Source organism: Rhinoderma darwinii, chromosome 5, assembly GCF_050947455.1.
Source record: "Rhinoderma darwinii isolate aRhiDar2 chromosome 5, aRhiDar2.hap1, whole genome shotgun sequence".
Lineage (NCBI taxonomy): Eukaryota > Metazoa > Chordata > Amphibia > Anura > Rhinodermatidae > Rhinoderma > Rhinoderma darwinii.
Genome location: NC_134691.1, coordinates 136,959,626 through 136,977,772, shown reverse-complemented (window position 1 = coordinate 136,977,772; position 18,147 = coordinate 136,959,626). Strand labels below are relative to the sequence as shown.

At 43.6% G+C, this 18,147-nt stretch overlaps 1 protein-coding gene across 5 annotated transcripts in view; it reads left to right on the top strand.

Annotated features, from left to right (window-relative positions):
* The window catches only part of CARMIL1 (capping protein regulator and myosin 1 linker 1), a 489,111-nt gene that overhangs the window by 240,199 nt on the left and 230,765 nt on the right, over nt 1–18,147 (top strand). For 4 of the 5 annotated variants that reach the window (XM_075826549.1, XM_075826548.1, XM_075826545.1 and 1 more), the window contains one exon: nt 14,435–14,532. In XM_075826549.1, the coding sequence (XP_075682664.1) occupies nt 14,435–14,532 (98 nt within the window). Of the gene's footprint in view, nt 1–2,404; nt 2,810–14,434; nt 14,533–18,147 lie in introns of those variants that run through there. The other variant, XM_075826547.1, reaches the window with a different exon arrangement.

Genomic DNA, 18,147 nt, shown 5'->3' with positions numbered 1-18,147 from the left:
AGCAGACAGCGGCATGGACTAAGTTATAGCAGCTTCATACATACCTCAAGGTCACAAGCAGACGTTCCTCGGGCGAAATGCAGCGTCTCATGTTCGTATTCTGGAAGGTGAGACCAGAGCGAGTTTGCTCAAGCAGAAGGTCAAATGTGGCCACAGACATGCGGCAGAAGGATCGAAATTTGTCGGGATGCCGGCGTAAGTCCTCAAACAGGGTATGGAAATGCCCTTTTATTGTACGTTGGGCCACAAGTGGATGAACCCAAATGCGACTTCTTCCAGGCGTGTGGTGCTGCAGCATGTGTCGGCGCTGGCCAAACCGACGTGAGATCATCCAGAGAAGAAGCACACGCGCCAGTGCTGGCGAAGCCATAATAGTTGGGTGTCAAAGCGATTCAAATTTGAAGGGAAAAACAAACACTGTGGTTTCTGCAGAGGCGGAAATAACCTTGCAAACAGATTTCTACCAGCAAGCAGGGGTTGGGCCAGCTGGCCTATTTGTAGGCGGGCGTCCCACTAATCCCCTCTGCGTTTTTTACGCGCGATGCAAACGCTAGTCGTGCGCGCGTTTAAAACGCAACAAGGCTGCGTATACGCAGTGCATACGCCATACAAACGCGCGCAAAACGCAGCGTTTTTTGCGCGCGCAAAACGCACACGCTCGTGTAAATGAGGCCTTAGTCATCGAAGCATTCAAGTGGTTTCAACGCGTACCAAATAAAATCTGCACGGAAACCGGAGCATGCTGTGGATTTTCAAATCCGGAACATGCTCATTCTTTTGCAATGCACAGCGTGAAATCCGCAGCAAAATCCGCAATTTTTGCAAATTTGCCATGTATTTGCGCCAAAACCCACAGCAGAAATGATCTGCCTGGACCCGGCCTTGGTGTGATCTTCATTGCGCTTGGATCAGCAGAGTGTACTAAAGCGCAGTGTCAAGACCCTGGGGGAGATGTATCAAAACTGGCGCAAAGGAAAAGTGGTGCAGTTGTCCATGGCAACCTCTCAGACTCCACCTCTATATTTCAGAGGCCCTATGGAAAATCAAAGCAGCGAGCCAGTTTTCAACTGAATTTGATGCATAGAATCCAGATAGATTTGTTGGGAGCACGAGATCCGTGGTCAAGTCATTTAACCCTTTGAAAACAATTAATTATTCAAAACAGTAAAAAGTGTCTATCTGCCCACTTTGATGCCAGTATTTGACGCGTAGCCTATACCTATCTGTATGCCAGCAATGTGAGATCAGTGGTCCAAAGTTGTTTACCCCTTTGAAAATTACACAATCAAATCAGTAAAATGGGCCTGTCTTCTTAGGGTATGTTCACACGTAGTCAACAAAAACGTCTGAAAATCCAGAGCTGTTTTCGGGTATGTTCACACGGCCAAATTTCAGACGTATACGAGGCGTATTATGCCTCGTTTTACGTCAGGGAATACGTCTCAAATACGTCGGCAAACATCTGCCCATTCATTTGAATGGGTTTGCCGACGTACTGTGCAGACGACCTGTTATTTACGCGTCGTCGTTTGACAGCTGTCAAACGACGACGCGTAAAAATACAGCCTCGTCAAAAGAAGTGCAGGACACTTCTTTGGACGTTTTTGGAGCTGTTTTCTCATAGACTCCAATGAAAACAGCTCCAAAAACGTCCAAAGAAGTGTCCTGCACTTCTTTTGACGAGGCTGTATTTTTACGAGTTCGTTTGACAGCTGTCAAACGACGACGCGTAAATGACAGGTCGTCTGCACAGTACGTCGGCAAACCCATTCAAATGAATGGGCAGATGTTTGCCGACGTATTGGAGCCGTATTTTCTGAGACGTAAAACGAGGCATAATACGCCTCGTATACGTCTGAAATTTGGCCGTGTGAACATACCCTAACCCAGAACCTGTTTGTACTTGGTGTCTGTGGTTGTCCCTATTGCCCACTTTAATGCCCGTTTTTGTGCCAATTTCTTATCTTTCCAGGCTGCTTTCAACTTTATTCTCCTCAGTGAACGTCCTTTAGTAATTGGATAAGTTGGCCATAGTGTTTAAACCGATAAAAAGCAATAATCTATTTCTTGTTCATTAGATTCTGTTATAAGAACTCCACTTTGCTCTGAATAAGAAACCAACATTGGCATTGTATCGCGCATGCTAGTGCCCACTGTGCCACCCTGTACTGTGTCCTAGGATGCTGCTTCCTTGCTGTGGATACTCTTCCCTGAGCCCTGGCTGATTGAGACTTTGCCTCGAGGTGAAGTCCTCGTGTCTCTCCTTGAGGGGTGCCTGCCATTTGTTATTGTACCCAGCTTGCCCCATATGTGCTTCCTGTGCCCTTGCTCTGCCATTAGATAACCAGCCATATCCACGTCCTAGTGGCTGCTGCTTGCTTCATGTCTACCCGGGCAGAAGGAGGCGGCTAGGGAAGTGAAAATGCCTGAGAAATGCAAAGCTTGAGGGAAAAGACAGAGAGCTGCTGTTATCAGCCTCCCCTCCTCCTATCTGCCATTCACACCCCACCCCCTCTCCCTGTCTCTTTAAGCCTCTCCCCCTTAGTAGTCAGTGCAAGGGATTTCTCAGCCGGGATACGTTTATTTCCTGTTGTATCGGAGTAACCTGGAGCTGTGGGGCATGGAGGGCAGTCAGGGTGGGCATGGACAGTAGCAGTCACCTCAGGCCGCAGTCGGAGTGACAGCAGCAGCACGTTGTTGTGGTGGACGTTGTGCTGCTAATTTGTGTGGACCTCACTGCCTGGCACCATCACAGACAAGAGGGGCAAAATGACAGAAGACAGCTCCGAGGTGCCCAAAGAATTACAGGGTAAGAGTTCCAAGCCCGGAGCCTGTTATGTGGCCTATTAACCCTTGACCGCTCTGCAGGTGACAGCGGCACAGCAGGGGTTAATGGAGTGGGCGTGGCCGCACAGGGTACGCTGGAGACCTGTCTGTAGGGATAAGCTGTATTGGCAGCACTCTACACCGGCGGGAGGGGGGCATGGACTTTATTTGGGATTTCAATATTCACATAAACTCCAGCCCCAATAGGGATTCAAGGCAATGGTGAGACCTCTAGACTGTGCACTGCTGCAGGTGGAGCTTATACTTTAAATATGTGAACCCCCCCCCCCCTCATAAATATATATATATATATATATATATATATATATATATATATATATGTTGTTACCATATGTTGTGTGAATGTCAGAAAATCCTATAGGTGGGGAGTCCACACCCCCATTGGTTCCATGAATCTAAAGTCCCAGCACTATATTTTATTGATTTGTGAGGAGCAAATATATTAAAGCCCCCGTGGATTTTAAGATTCGCACAACTGGATTTGTATCTGGATTTGTAGGTCCGTCCGTTGCCTCATCTGAATTTTTCAGTAGGATTTTATTATATAGCGGCGCGGTAGCTGCGACCGTACATTGGAAAGATCCGTGTTTGCTGCAGTGGCTATGGCATACACTTGCCCTGTAAAATATGTCATTCTTGCTGCAAATAAAAAGTGTCCATTGAGTATGATGGATGCGCTATATATATATATATATATATATATATGTCCTATGAGAAGTGTCAGCTGCTCTATAATTCTTCTACAAATTTCTTCTATTTTTATTGCAAAAATAATCAGTAATGCAATAATTATCAATAATCCCATCGATATATTAGATGTTATGGCAGGATCCGCTCTGCTGACCATCTAATGTTACTGGCCCGGCTGACTGTTGTCCAACTTCTTAAAAGGAATCTGTCCCCATCTTTCTGTGGCGGCAGCATAAGGTAGTGACAGAGACGCGGATTTCAGCGTTGTGAGTCTTCTGTTTTCATGTGGTGTCGTTTTTGTGAAACTTTAACTGTTGCAACGTTTGCGTTGCGCGTATTCATGAGCTACAGCTATTCCCGCCACTGATTGACCGTTTTTTTTCCCCTATAAGGGCTTGTCCACACGTAACGGATGTTCTGCAAAATTTACTCATCAACTAGAAAACAATCCGCTGCAGAGAATCCGCAACATTTCATTCGTTTTTTACTGCGGAAAATAATGTTGATTTTCGCATTTTTTTTTCAATGCCTGTGTGATGGTGATATCTCTTCTTCCTGTGATGTTATTTCCGCCCCCTGTAAGAAATTCTGCAGCGTTTCCACAGCAAATTACGCAGTACATCAGAAAAACGCAGGAAATCAGTCCACTTTCCGCAGCGATAATTGACATGCTTAGGAACTAAAATTACGCAATTCTAGATTGTTTTTCCGCAGCGTGTGGATGACATTTGTTATATCACACCCACTTTGCTGCTACGGTATTCCGCTGCTTTTTTTTTTCCGTTCACAATTCCGGACAGTAAATAGGCAGCAAATCCTTTACTTGTGGACAAGCCCTTAATGTGCATATTGCGGAAACTGTCAATCAGCCGAGGAGGGCAGAGTTAGCAGCAGCTCTTGAATGCCGAACACTCCTTCCCCATAGCGCAAAGCGAGCGCTGTAACAAATAGTGTACGTTTCACAAAAACGTCACCACAATCAGATTCAACACTGATAACGCTGAAATCCGCATCTGCCACTACCTTATGCTGCGGGCAGCATAAAGATGGTGGCCGATTCCCCTTAAGGCCCACACGTAGCAGATTTACGGATGGAAAATCTGCAGCGTATTACAGTAGCAGCAAAATGGATGAGATTTTAACAGTCTCATCCACACGCTCCTGAAAATTTATTTGTAGAAATTGATTTGCGAGTATTCATTTATTTTACGGACTTTCAATATGGGAGTGCAATTCTGCAATAAAGTCCATCTTCACTGCTCCTGGTGTTTGAATAGCGACGCCTCACTCCTCTATCTTATCTCAGTGCTGCTGTCCTCCTGGAATGACGCTTCATCCCATGTGACTGCCGCTGCAGCCAATCACCGGCTGCAACGGTCACATAGGCGAAAACGTCACCTCAGGAGGCTGGCACCACTAACGCCAGCCCTGGAAGGAGTGACTTGTCGGTATTGGAGACCAGGCAAAGTAAGTATTGACTTTATTTTTATCCCCCCACAGTAGCAAATTCATCTGAAAGTCGATGTAGGCTTTCGGCCATAATTTCCTGCGGTATCCAATTTAGGCTGGAATCACACATAACTCAAAAAAATTTCTCCCCCCGTGGCGTTTTTTAGCTTTTGACCAAGTGGGCGTTGTAAATCTTGCGAGATCACAATGTGCTGTCACTTACTCACACATTAACTTTACTGAAAGAGGCAATGTCACCAGATTATAAATGCCCTATCTCCTACATAATGTGATCGGCGCTGTAATGTAGAGAACAGCAGTGGTTTTTATTTTGAAAAACGATAATTTTTGAGCAAGTTATGAGCAATTTTAGATTTATGCTAATTTAGTTTCTTAATAGACAACTGGGCGTGTTTTTACTTTTTACCAACTGGGCGTTGTGAAGAGAAGTGTATGACGCTGACCAATCAGTGACTAATCAGTGTCCTACACTTCTCATTGTTCCAGCCCATTGTTCCTGCGTGATTGTGCAGTGAAAGAAGCTGGGCTGGAACAATGAGAAGTGTATGATGCTGATTGGTCAGCGTCATACACTTCTCTTCACAACGCCCAGTTGGTAAAAAGTAAAAACACGCCCAGTTGTCTATTAAGAAACTAAATTAGCATAAATCTAAAATTGCTCATAACTTGCTCAAAAATTATCGTTTTTCAAAATAAAAACCACTGTTCTCTACATCACAGCGCAGATCACATTATGTAGGAGATAGAGCACTTATAATCTGGTGACAGAGCCTCTTGAAATGTCTTGACAGTGAATAGACATCACCTCCAGCCAGGACGCGATGTCTATTCACAATCCCGACACTTTGGTAACGTTTGTGTGGGACTTAATGACAGCAAGCGCGATCTCGATGTGCTGTGTGAGTAAGTGACACACAAACGTTACCGAAGTGTCGGGATTGTGAATAGACATCGCGTCCTGGCTGGAGGTGATGTCTATTCACTGTCGACACTTCAGTAAAGTTAATGTGTGAGTAAGTGACAGCACATCGTGACCTCGCAAGATCACTATGTGCTGAGTACATGAATGGAGAGAAGTGTATGACGCTGACTGGTCAGCGTCACACTTCTCTTTACAACGAACACTTGGTCAAAAGCTAAAAAACGCCCAGTTGGGCATTAAGAAACTAATTAGCATAAATCTAAAATCGGTCATAACTTGCTCAAAATTGATAGTTTTTTCAAATAAAAACCACTGTTGTTATCTACATTACAGCGCCGATCACATTATGTAGGAGATAGGGCACTTATAATGTGGTGACAGAGCCTCTTTAAGGCCTTACTTTATATATTTCTTCAGTTTATGTTCCTTTCCTGGTGTTGGCTTAAAAAAATGTGACCTCTGCACTGTGTAAACAAGGGCTAATACCACGGGCCATTTCAGGACGCTAAATCTCAGCAGTATGACGACATGCTGGTGGTTTAGTATCCTAAAGTCTAGTGACTGGTTCCCTTTTAAGCAAGTTTTTATTCTTGGATAAAAGTAATTGATCCCATGTACGCTCAGACTTCTCAGAATCCTCTGATGACATAGTGAATGTTTTATGTTCACCGTTTACTGTTTTCATTGTAAATAGACTCGTGGTTTAACCTGTTTACAACCCGTTTTTAGCCTACATTTAACGTATACGCCGGGAAAAGCTCCGGACGTATACGTTAAACGTAGGCTGTGACGAATGCCTCAACAGTGGCAACCGTCACCATAGACTATAATGGTATCCGTTAGATATATATACGTCATGAACTCTCAAGACCCTGTTCATGTCGTATATGTTAAACGGATTCCGTTATAATCTATAGGCAACGGATGCCACTATAAGGCTCTATTCACATGATGGGGTCCGAGTGTCGGCCGATTAAAAACGGCCGTTTTGGTTCACTTTTCTCGGCCGTTTTCCGTCTGTTTTAAATACGTTCCAGGCCGTGTTTCCGATATTGCATACGTTTTTTTTCACTGTCCGTTTTAAAAACTGATGTATTTCATTTGTAAATTAATTTTTTTTGCCACACACTGCCCTCTATAGATACCGCCACAGCACCCCTGTAGATAATGCCACACACTGCTCTCTGTTGATAATGCCACTGCCCCCCCTGTAGGTAGTACCACACAGCCCCCTTGTACATAGTACCCCTGTAGATGGCACCCCCCCCCTTCCTGTAGATAGCACCGCTGTAGGTGACCACTCCAGAAGAAGTCCCAGATTTCACTGTCCATATATGGACAGTGACTTCTGGAGCGGAATCACCGGCCACAGCTGTCGGGGACGTCTGTGACCGGGGATTCCGCTTCAGGAGAAGTTCCTGATATCACCTTCTATATATGGACAGTGAAGTGAGGGACTTCTCCTGGAGCGGAATCACCGGCCACAGTGTTGGCCGAAGCTGGGGCCGGGAATTAGGGAGCAAAAAAATCTCCTCCTCACGTGCACTTCGCACTGTGAGGCGGAGAAGAGAGCGAATGAGCAGCAGAAAGCACTGCCGTCACTCGGATCACAGCCATTGCCCCGCTCCTGACAATAAGTGCGCGTGAGCATGAGGTGATGCGGCCGGCACTACACTAATGAGCAGTGGCGCTGGCACTGAAGGCAGAACATAGGGGTGTTTTGTAGTGCGCTCACCATGTTCTGTCTTCAGTGCCGGAAATCCTTAGTGCAGCGCTGGTCGCATCACATCATGCTGATTGTGTGCGCACTTGTCAGGACTCCGGATCGGGGCAATGGCTGTATTACACGCTCTAAAACCATTCATGTGTTACTATACTTAGCTGCGCGGCCGCACAGCTTCGTATCGAAAAATACATGAATTAACGGCATTGAGCCGTTTAAGGGTGCACGGTATCGAAACAGTATTGAAATTTCGATGCATTGTGCAACCCTAGCCCACAGGACACTCCACACAGTATAATGCCCTCCATAACTGCCTTCCACACAGTATAATGCCCTCCATAACTGCCCTCCACACAGTATAATGCCCCCCATAACTGCCCTCCACACAGTATAATGCCCCCATAGTAGTGCCCCGCACACAGTAAAATGCTCCCCCATAGCTGCCCCTAACACACAGATCCAGTTGAAACCGGGGGGAAAAAAATTAAGAATCTGAAATGCACAAGATGATATCGGCTAATTACGCAATAAATTCGGTTATTTTTCGATTAATTAACCCAGCCCTAAATGATACTATTTCTATTCTACAAGCTGGAGAATGTGGGCATTGGTTAATGCAATCCCTAATAATGGTGTATTACATCAGAAAAGAGTGCTATAATGATGATGAAAAGGCGCAGAAACATTTGCTACGTTTTTGGTAACATATCTTCTGCTAAAACTTTTCTTAAAGAGGACCTGGTACATCTAATGTACATACAGGTCCTTCTCAATTAATTAGAATATCATCAAAAAGTTAATTTATTTCAGTAATTCAATTGCAAAAGTTTAAGGCTGGATTCACACGAGTGTGTGCGTTTTGCGCACGCAAAAAACGCGGCGTTTTGCATGCGCAAAAGGCACTTAACAGCTCCGTGTGTCATGATCATATGGTGCGTGGCTGCGTGCTTTTCGCGCAGCCGCCATCATTATGACACTCTGTTTCTATGTTTGTAAACAGAAAAGCACGTGGTGCTTTTCTGTTTTCATTCATACTTTTCATTGCTGTTGCGCGAATCACGCTCGTCCCACGGAAGTGCTTCCGTGTGGTGCGCGTGATTTTCACGCACCCATTGACTTTAATGGGTGCGTGATGCGCGAAAAACGCAGAAATATAGGACATGTCGTGAGCTTTACGCAGCGGACGCACGCTGCGTAAAAATCACGCTACTGTCTGCACGGCCCCATAGACTAATATAGGTCCGTGTGAGGCGCGTGAAAATCACGAGCGTTGCACGGACGTATTTTATGTTTGTCTGAATAAGCCCTAACTCATATATTATATAGATTCATTACACACAGAGCGATCTATTTCCAGCATTTTTTTTATTTTAATGTTGAAGACTATGGCTAACCGTTAATGAAAACCCCAAATTTAGTGTCTCAGAAAATTAGAATATTGGGTAAAAGTTCAAGATTGCAGACTCATGGTGTCCCACTCTAATCAGCTGATCAGCACAAAATACCTGCAAAGGTTTCCTAACCTTTAAAGGGAATGTGTTGCCAGAAAAACATGTTTGTTTTTTTTTAATTAAACATTTAGTGTGTAGGTGATTAAACATTGTTCAAATTTTTGTTAATTTTTTTCACGAGTCAGGAAATATTATAAATTAGATTCTAATTTATAATATTTCCCATTGCTGGTCACTAGATGGAGCTATTCCCAAAATTGCAGCATTGCAAAATTGGGTAAAAAGCCCTCGCTCTAGTGAGCTCTCAGCATCCCCCCCTCCTTTATCCTGGCTAGTGCCGGGATAAACGAGGAGTTTGAACGGTCTAACCTCCTACACTGTATGTCGCCATTTTTTGAGCTAACACACAGTGTAGTAGGTTTACATACAGTAGTAAACGTACACAAACGCGAACATACATTGAAATCTCTTACCTGCTCCTGCCGCCGCGGCTCCCTCCGGCCCGTCCGCTCCGTCTGCTGCCGCTGGTCCAAGTGCACAAGTCCGGAAGCCGCGACCGGAAGTAGTAATCTTACTGTCCGGCCGCGACTTCCGGTCCACAGGAAAATGGCGCCGGACGGCGCCAATTTCAAATTGGACTGTGTGGGAGCGGCGCATGCGCAGTTCCCACACAGACGGCGTACACAGAAGTGGATGGGACGGGAGCCGTTCGCAGTCCCTATGGGACTGTGGCTGCCGTATTCCATGTCTGTATGTGTCGTTAATCGACACATACAGAAATGGAACAAAAAATGGCAGCCCCCATAGGGAAGAAAAAGTGTAAAAATAAGAAAAAGTAAAACACAAACACACAAATAAATATAAACGTTTTTAATAAAGCACTAACATCTTTAACTTATGAAAAAAAAAATTGTGATGACACTGTTCCTTTAAATTGTCCAACAGTCTGGTTCAGTAGGCTACACAATCGTGGGGAAGACAGTCATTGACACCCTCCATAAGGAAGGTAAGCCAAAAAAGGACATTGCTAATGAATCTGGCTGTTCAGAGGGCTGTATCCAAGCATATTAATGGAAAGTGGAGAGGAAGGAAAAAGTGTGGTAGTAGAAGGTGCACAAGCAACAGGGATAACCGCAGCCTTGAAAGGATTGTCAAGAAAAGGCCATTCAAGAATATGGGGGAGATTCACAAGGAGTGGAGTCAGTGCTTCAAGAGCCACTACACACACATGTATCCAGTTCATGGGCTACAGCTGTCGCATTCCTTGTGTCAAGACACTCATGACCCAGAGACAACATCAGAAGTGTCTTACCTGGGATAAGGACAAAAAGGACTGGTCTGTTACTCAGTGGTCCAAAGTCCTGTTTTCAGATGACAGTAAATTTTGCATTTCATTTGGAAATCAAGGTCCCGGAGTCTGGAGGAAGAGTGGAGAGGCATCAATCCAAGTCTCTTGCAGTCCAGTGTGAAGTTTCCACAGTCAGTGATGGTTTGGGGAGCCATGTCATCTGCTGGTGTTGGTCCACTGTGTTCTATCAAGTCCAGAGTCAACCAGGAAATTTTCGAGCACTTCATGCTTACCTCTGCTGACAAGCTTTATGGAGATGCTGATTTCATTTTCCAGCAGGACTTGGCACCTGCCCACACTGCCAAAAGTACCAATGTCTGGTTTAATAACCACAGTATCACTGCTTGATTGGCCAGCAAACCCGCCTGACCTAAACCCCATAGATTCTCTATTGTCAAGAGGAAGATGGAGACACCAGACCCAACAATGCAGACGAGCTGAAGGCCGCTATCAAAGCAACCTGGGCTTCCATACCACCTCAGCAGTGCCACAGGCTGATCGCCTCCTTTCCACGCCGCATTGATGCAGTAATTCATGCAAAAGGAGCCCCGACCAAGTATTCAGTGCATATACTGTACGTAATTTTCAGTAGGCCAACATTTCTGAATTAAAAATTATTTTTGAAATTGGGCTTATATAATATTCAAATTTTCTGAGACACTAAATTTTGGGTTTTCATTAAATGTTACTATATTCAACAACATTAAAAGAAAAAAAAAATGCAGGAAATAGATCACTCTGTGTGTAATGAATCTATATAATATGAGTTTCACTTTTTGAATTGAATTACTGAAATAAATAAACTTTTCGATAATCTAATTCATTGAGAAGGACCTGTATATTACCTTTAGCCTCAACCCCCATCCCCGTCCTGTTTCCATCATATTTTTTTTTTATATTCATAAGAAGTCTTCTCCCAGCATGGTCTCACTGGTCAAGGCTTGTCATGAGCTGCCTCACGCTGATTGGACAGCATCAGAGGTAGTGATGATGGCTCCACTCAGGGAGATTCACTGTAGTTAACGCCCCATTGGCTAACTACAGTGAATTACCATATCTGGTACATAAAGTACGGAGCAGAATTACTCCGCAACAGGGGGAGCAGAAAAAATAAAATAAAAAAATGATCAAAACTGTGAGGAAGGGGCTAAAGGTAATATTTGTACACTAGATCTTAGGACCTGGTTACAGCTCCTGTTTGAGCTGCCCATTTACTTGAAATAGCTTTCGGTCGAAAGCTATTCCTTTGGGCTAGGCCGAGCGGGCATTTGTTTTTAACAGGGATAGAGGAATAAGCCACTGCCAAACATATCCGGCAGCGGCTTATCTCCTGCGGTAACAAAGGATCGGGCCTGTTGGAATGCAATATGCCTGTTGTTCTTTCCCTAAACATCCCCCTTACCATTAGATAATCGGGCACAGCTAATGTGTATGGGCACCCCTATGGACTGCCACTGAACATAGATGTGGTTTGTTCAATGCACTACTTGCAAATTGATTGATCAGTCTGCCCTTCGTGGGTTTTATATACAGTATAGAGAACTCCTTATAGCCACATCCTGTCCATAAAGAGCAGACATGGATCAGTCATTGGATTATTAATGTGGGGACACTGTTAACTAGTTGGTGACATTACCTTAATAGACACCGCAGAAAAAGCACATTCACTAGACATGGATTATGGCTGAGACTTGATGTTTGAGAACTTTGTACTATACAGACTTGTTCTGGCTTGTCTTTAGTATTAGACCTTGTAAAATAGCTTTGAATTTCAATACTTAAATTTCCACTTTACTGCACTATTTAACGCGGTCTATGCGCTTAATGTTTAGTGTACAACATTAAGTTGTAAGTTATTTTCCAATGTTTTCCATAAATGTATGTTTACCTTTACTAAATCTACAATAAAGGTCGCGTATCATTCCAAATGCATATATTTCAACCTATATTATAACTACATTTATAATTCTGCAGGCTTCAGAGCTAAAATCTCCCAGCATTCCCTTGTCTTGATGTCCACATAGTCATCTGTGTTGATCTGCGTTCTGTAAAGTGTATTCCCACTTGTACAATAATCTGTTGTAGAAAAAAATAACACCTCTCCCACTGAAGTACAAGAGCTCAGCTGAGATGTTGGGGATGTGTTTGACTTACAAAGCTTTTAGTTGGTTTCCATGTAACCAGTACAATTCTGAATGCAACTCTGGGGTGGGTGTAACTCCATTACTCAATATTTATACATTATATCTACTGTATATATGAAATGGTGTTTGAATGTGGACTTGCCCTTTAAAAATTTGGTTCCTGAGCAAAGACCCTTTAGGCTGGGTTCACACGACCATGTTACGTCCGTAATGTACGGAACGTATTTCGGCCGGAAGACCCGGACCGAACACAGTGCAGGGAGCCGGGCTCCTAGCATCATAGTTATGTACGACGCTAGGAGTCCCTGCCTCTCCGTGGAACTGCTGTCCCGTACTGAAAACATGATTACAGTACGGGACAGTTGTCCTGCAGCGAGGCAGGGACTCCTAGCATCGTACATAACTATGATACTACGGTAGGAGCCCGGCTCCCTGCACTGTCTTCGGTCCGGGTCTTCCGGCCGAAATACGTTCCGTACATTACGTACGTAACATGGTCGTGTGAACCCAGCCGTGGTTTCTATAGACATAACCTTTTGTTTGCCAGAAAATCTGATTCTATGAATGAGCCACATACATTAATCTCTATAGATGGAGGGCGTTCGTAGAATCGGATATACTGGCATGCCTATATAAAACAGGCATTGCCCAAGCAGTAGTTTTGAAAAGAAAACATCTCAGAGTTAACATTGAGTGTTTAGGACAGTACTCCGTAAATGATAAACTCTTAGAACCAGCACTGGATATACATAGAGTGCAGAGGCACAATGGGACATTTATCAATTAAATGCCACCAGAATGGAGTATGGCATTATCGGTAAGGGAATGTTCACTTGCTAAACGACGAAAAACGGCTGTAAAATACGGAGCTGTTTTTTTTTCAAGGGAAAACCGCCTTTGATTTTCAGCTGTTTTTTAACCATGAAATGGTTTTTGCTGGCACTTTTAGAGCAGTTTTTCTACTGACACACTGAAAAACGGCTCTAAATAAAGTCTCAAAGTGACATGCGCTTCTTTTTAAGGGGCGTTTTTTTACGCACCGTTTTTACAAACATCCGCATAAAAATCGCCCCGTCAGAATGACTTATTCATTTTTTTTCAGCCATTTTTCGGGGCGTTTGAACATGCCCTAATATACTCGGGGCTTAGTACCGTCCCTTTCATAAATTCACACCAAAAACATGCTATATATTATTATTGGACTAAATTCTCAACATGCATAGTAGTAATCTACAAATTGAGTTACATTGTGTGTATATATAATCAATATAAATGGAGACTACAAGTATAATCCATTCCTGACTGAGCAGCAGATGCCCTTCCTCATAGGGCTGCCCTTGGTCACGTGCTTCTTGTGCCCAATGGAAAATGTTTTTTGAACCCCTTTAAGACTACTGTAGACACTGCCGGGCTGTATCTCCTTTGAATTGATCAGTAATGCAAATAATAAAGTTATTGAATCTTGACAGTAGGTGTTGTGAAAAGGGTACAGTAGATGGACTTCTCAGGGATTATAGAAAGATGGTTAAACTGTCATCTATTACTGCAGGTTATTCTAAATGAGAAGTGCAGATGTAAAACTAAGGATACAGGGAAGTGGTTTCTATTAAAGAGGAACTGTCATTTGGGACACACCAAACTGACCAGGGCAATCGTAACCCCAAGTTGTCAATTTATTTGTACATTTCCAGGAGGCATAACAGAGGAATGGTGGTCCCAGATAACAAATATTGGGGGCCAGTTGTTTCAGCTAAAATATAGAAGACATGTTCAATTTTAACTATAATAATATGAAAAACAATATTTTTGTGTCCTGATTTTTTTAAATTCTACTTTCAGAAAGCATCCGGGATGTAATTGGGAGAAAAATTAAGATTGCCGTTCAGAAGAAGGTGAAACTTGAGATCAAGGGAGATAAAGTTGAAAACAAAGTTCTGGTATGTTAACAGAATTGACTTTTATTGGATATTAACGGCAATGTTTATGCTGCTGACCGCATCTGTTCACGTATACTGTGGTTATTTGATTTGTAGTTTATATGACCAGATTGGGGGGGGGGTATAGATTGCAGTTACAGGTTCAGCATTGGTTATTGAGAATTTATTTTTATTTTTTTAAGTAGTGTGTTTGACAATTTTATGTTTTCCTGTTAACTATAATGAGAGAATTACTGTGACACGTGCACATGCATAGCAAAGAGAGAGGAGGAGAGGGAGCTGTTCGTGTGGGGGAAGTTACTGTATAACAATTTAGGTTTATACGGCATATTGGGTCGTGAAAAATAATATGTCAACTCAGGGGCGTGACTAGGAAAGTCTGGGCCCCATAGCAAACTTTTGACTAGGCCCCCCCCTTCCTCCTCTATAGTGTCACACAGCCCCCCTTGTATATAGTGCCACACAGCCCCCCCCCCCAAAAATATTTATTGTACTTACCTTGCCCCGTTCCTGCGACGGATGGAGCGCTGCACATCCTTCAGGCAAGACGCTTGCACAGGCTAGTGTTATGCAGTGACGTCCTCACGCCGGCCTGCGCAGGGAGTCTTCCCAGCGCCTTATAGGCTGCATGCCTAACATGGACCACAGCCTATAATATTCATTTTTATCTGTGGACACATGTAGAAGTGAATGTGGCTGTCGCTAGCACAGGGGCCCCCTCCGGTGCTAGAGACGCCACCGAGTATGAGGGGGCCTGTGCCGCCCGGCCCATAGATGTTAGGGGCCAGGTGGCGCGTGCCCCGTTGTGGCGTCGCTACCGCTGTATCAGCCATAACGGCTGCAAGCGGAGCCACCGGGCATGGGGGGTGGCCGAGTCGGCGGGCGGCATGGGCTCCCTTATGCCAAGGGCCCCGTAGTAGCCGCTACAGCAGTAGTTACGCCACTGTAACAACCTTTATGGACGCTATAATGGTTGCCAGTGTATGTTGGGCTAAGGACTCCTGAGCATGGCACACAGGGTCTCTTATGGAACCATAGAGAACTCTGTGTACTGCCATACAATGCTCTGTACATACGACAGAGCGTGCCACTATTTTTTATTTTTTTCCTCTTACGGTCACCCGGAATCCGAAAGAAAAAACCTGTGTGTGCATACAGGGGTGTACAGTAAAGGCCCCATGAACTTCTATGTGTCCTATTACAACTCTGTAGCTGTATATGTCCATGTGCATGATCTCTGAAACTCATACAGCAAAATAAAACCGCTATAATATGGACTCCAAGAGTAGTATAAAATCTACCTATTGCCTCATTATCGGTTCAGGCTGCTAATTTAACAAGGAAACAGTGTAAAAACTTACACCGTGTGACGTAAGCAGAGCTAGTTGTTTTTTTTTTTTTTTGTCCTCTGTTTAATGCATACACCAGGAAAAGCTTCTGACGTATACATTAAATGGAGGCTGTGACAGATTCCTCACCGTCGCATCCATCACCCATAGACTAATACGATGTGAGATATAGTGTGAGCTTTTTCATGATGTATCTGTGAAACGGATTCCATTCTAACCTGTGGGTGACATATGCCTCTGTTAGGCATCTGTGTATCGTATCTGTCACCCATAGGTTATAATGGCATCTATTTAATGGAAATGTCATGAAAAGCCCATGACGTATCTGTTAAACGGATGCCTGTGACGGATCCTATTTGTTGGCATCCATCACCCATAGGCTAATATGGTTACCTTTTTACAGGATGGAATAGCGTAGACTACTAGGCTATTCCATACTTTATTTCGTTAAGTATGCTGATGTTAACCGGTCACAGTCACATGGATGCCAAAGGGACACTCTTTTGACCTCCGTCTGACTAATGGACCCCTATTGGCGCATTTATCTTTCCTGCTGTACATACTGAACTAACAATAAAAACACAGTGTGAACCCAGCCTTACTGAGAAGCCCTGCTGGGTTATGCTATATACTTTCATAGCTGTGAACCAAACATCCCTCTCTAGAAAAAATATCCGCCTGAGCTTCTTGTTTTTTTCGTTAAAGGAATACACTTGGAAAAACAGATACATTGTGTTATGCCTAGTGCAGGGCCTGAGGAGCTGCGCTAATTGTATCGTAATCAAAATGGTTTGGTTTAATCCTATGATTGCTCCAATTATCTCAAAGATTTCATCCATTTCTAAATCCTCATTGTGCTATTAATTGTGTCATCACATTCTCATAGGAGATAGATCTGTAAGTTTGCCAACCATCTGATCAGGCCATTTTAGACCATAGACCTTTTATGCGCTGCCCACGAAAGGTGATCAACTGTTTTATGTAAAAAACGAGAATAATCTATGTTTATACTATACTGTATAGGAGATATGTACATATGATAACCTTATGTAGTATGCTGCGAGTTATTAACTGCTAATAAATGAAATGGTGAAAAATAACTGTTTCAAGTTTTTATTAAAGAGACCGGTCACTAGCTCATATAAGTTGAATTGGTTCACGGAGCTTAATACCAATCGGATTCCAGCACTGTTTTTTTTACCCTGACCCCCCCCCCCCTTTCCCGTTCCAGAGAAATGGCCCGCTGTTGTGTTGGCTCCCTATAGCCTAATATGCTGTAGTTAGCAAACTGGGTGGAGCTAGTTTCTGATGCTGACCAATCAGCGCGAGGCAGCTTGAGGGTAGTTCATGCCCCGATGACTAACTTCAGCAAATTAGCATATAGGGAGCCAACACAACAGTGAGCCATGTCTCTGGAATGGTGGGGGGTGGGGGGTAGACCAGGATATAAAAAAAAACAAACAGCGCTGGTATCAGGGAGACCATGCTATTCAGGTCAGTAAAAGAGTTCAACTTGTATGACCTAGTGACAGGTCCTCTTTAAATAAAACTATATATAAATGAGACAGATCGTTACATTCAGTTAGTAAATCCTGTATGAATATCGGGAGAACAATTTAAGGGTATGTTTAGAAATGGAAGACTATTTATGTTGCTGATTTTGCCACAAATCCACAGCATGTTTGTTGCAAAATCTGCATTATTACATGCAATTCCGCAAGATAATTGGAATCCGTGCAGATTTTTTTCCCCACTGTATGTGGATGGGGTCATGAGAACCCCATTTACAGGTATAGTATTGTAATTTGATGTGGCTTTTTGGTGTGGAGTCCTGAAAAATAAAATGTTCACCGCCTTGGGTGAAGCAGTGGGGTGTGACGGTGGAAATAGTCTTTTTTTTTAAAACACTAATTATATTTAAAGGATTTTTATTCTCTAGCACAGTAAAGGGGTTTACCAAAACGCACCTGACTTTAGAAAATCATTGTACAATGAAAAGTCAGTGAATGACAATATTCTTTTATGCATCCAGAGAATGAAAACCCATACAAACCTAATGTTCTCACAGCTGAAAGTCTCATGGGCACTGTGTATTATGGGTAGGTGGGGTGCGGATCCGTAATATACCACACATATCCCACTATGGGACCATTCTGTATCCACACGTGCCTCATGGGTACTCATGGATGCTGTATGATTCTGTGAGGAAAAATAAGTGGTCTTATACTACTAGGAGAGAATACGGTGTCATGGAGGCATTACGGAT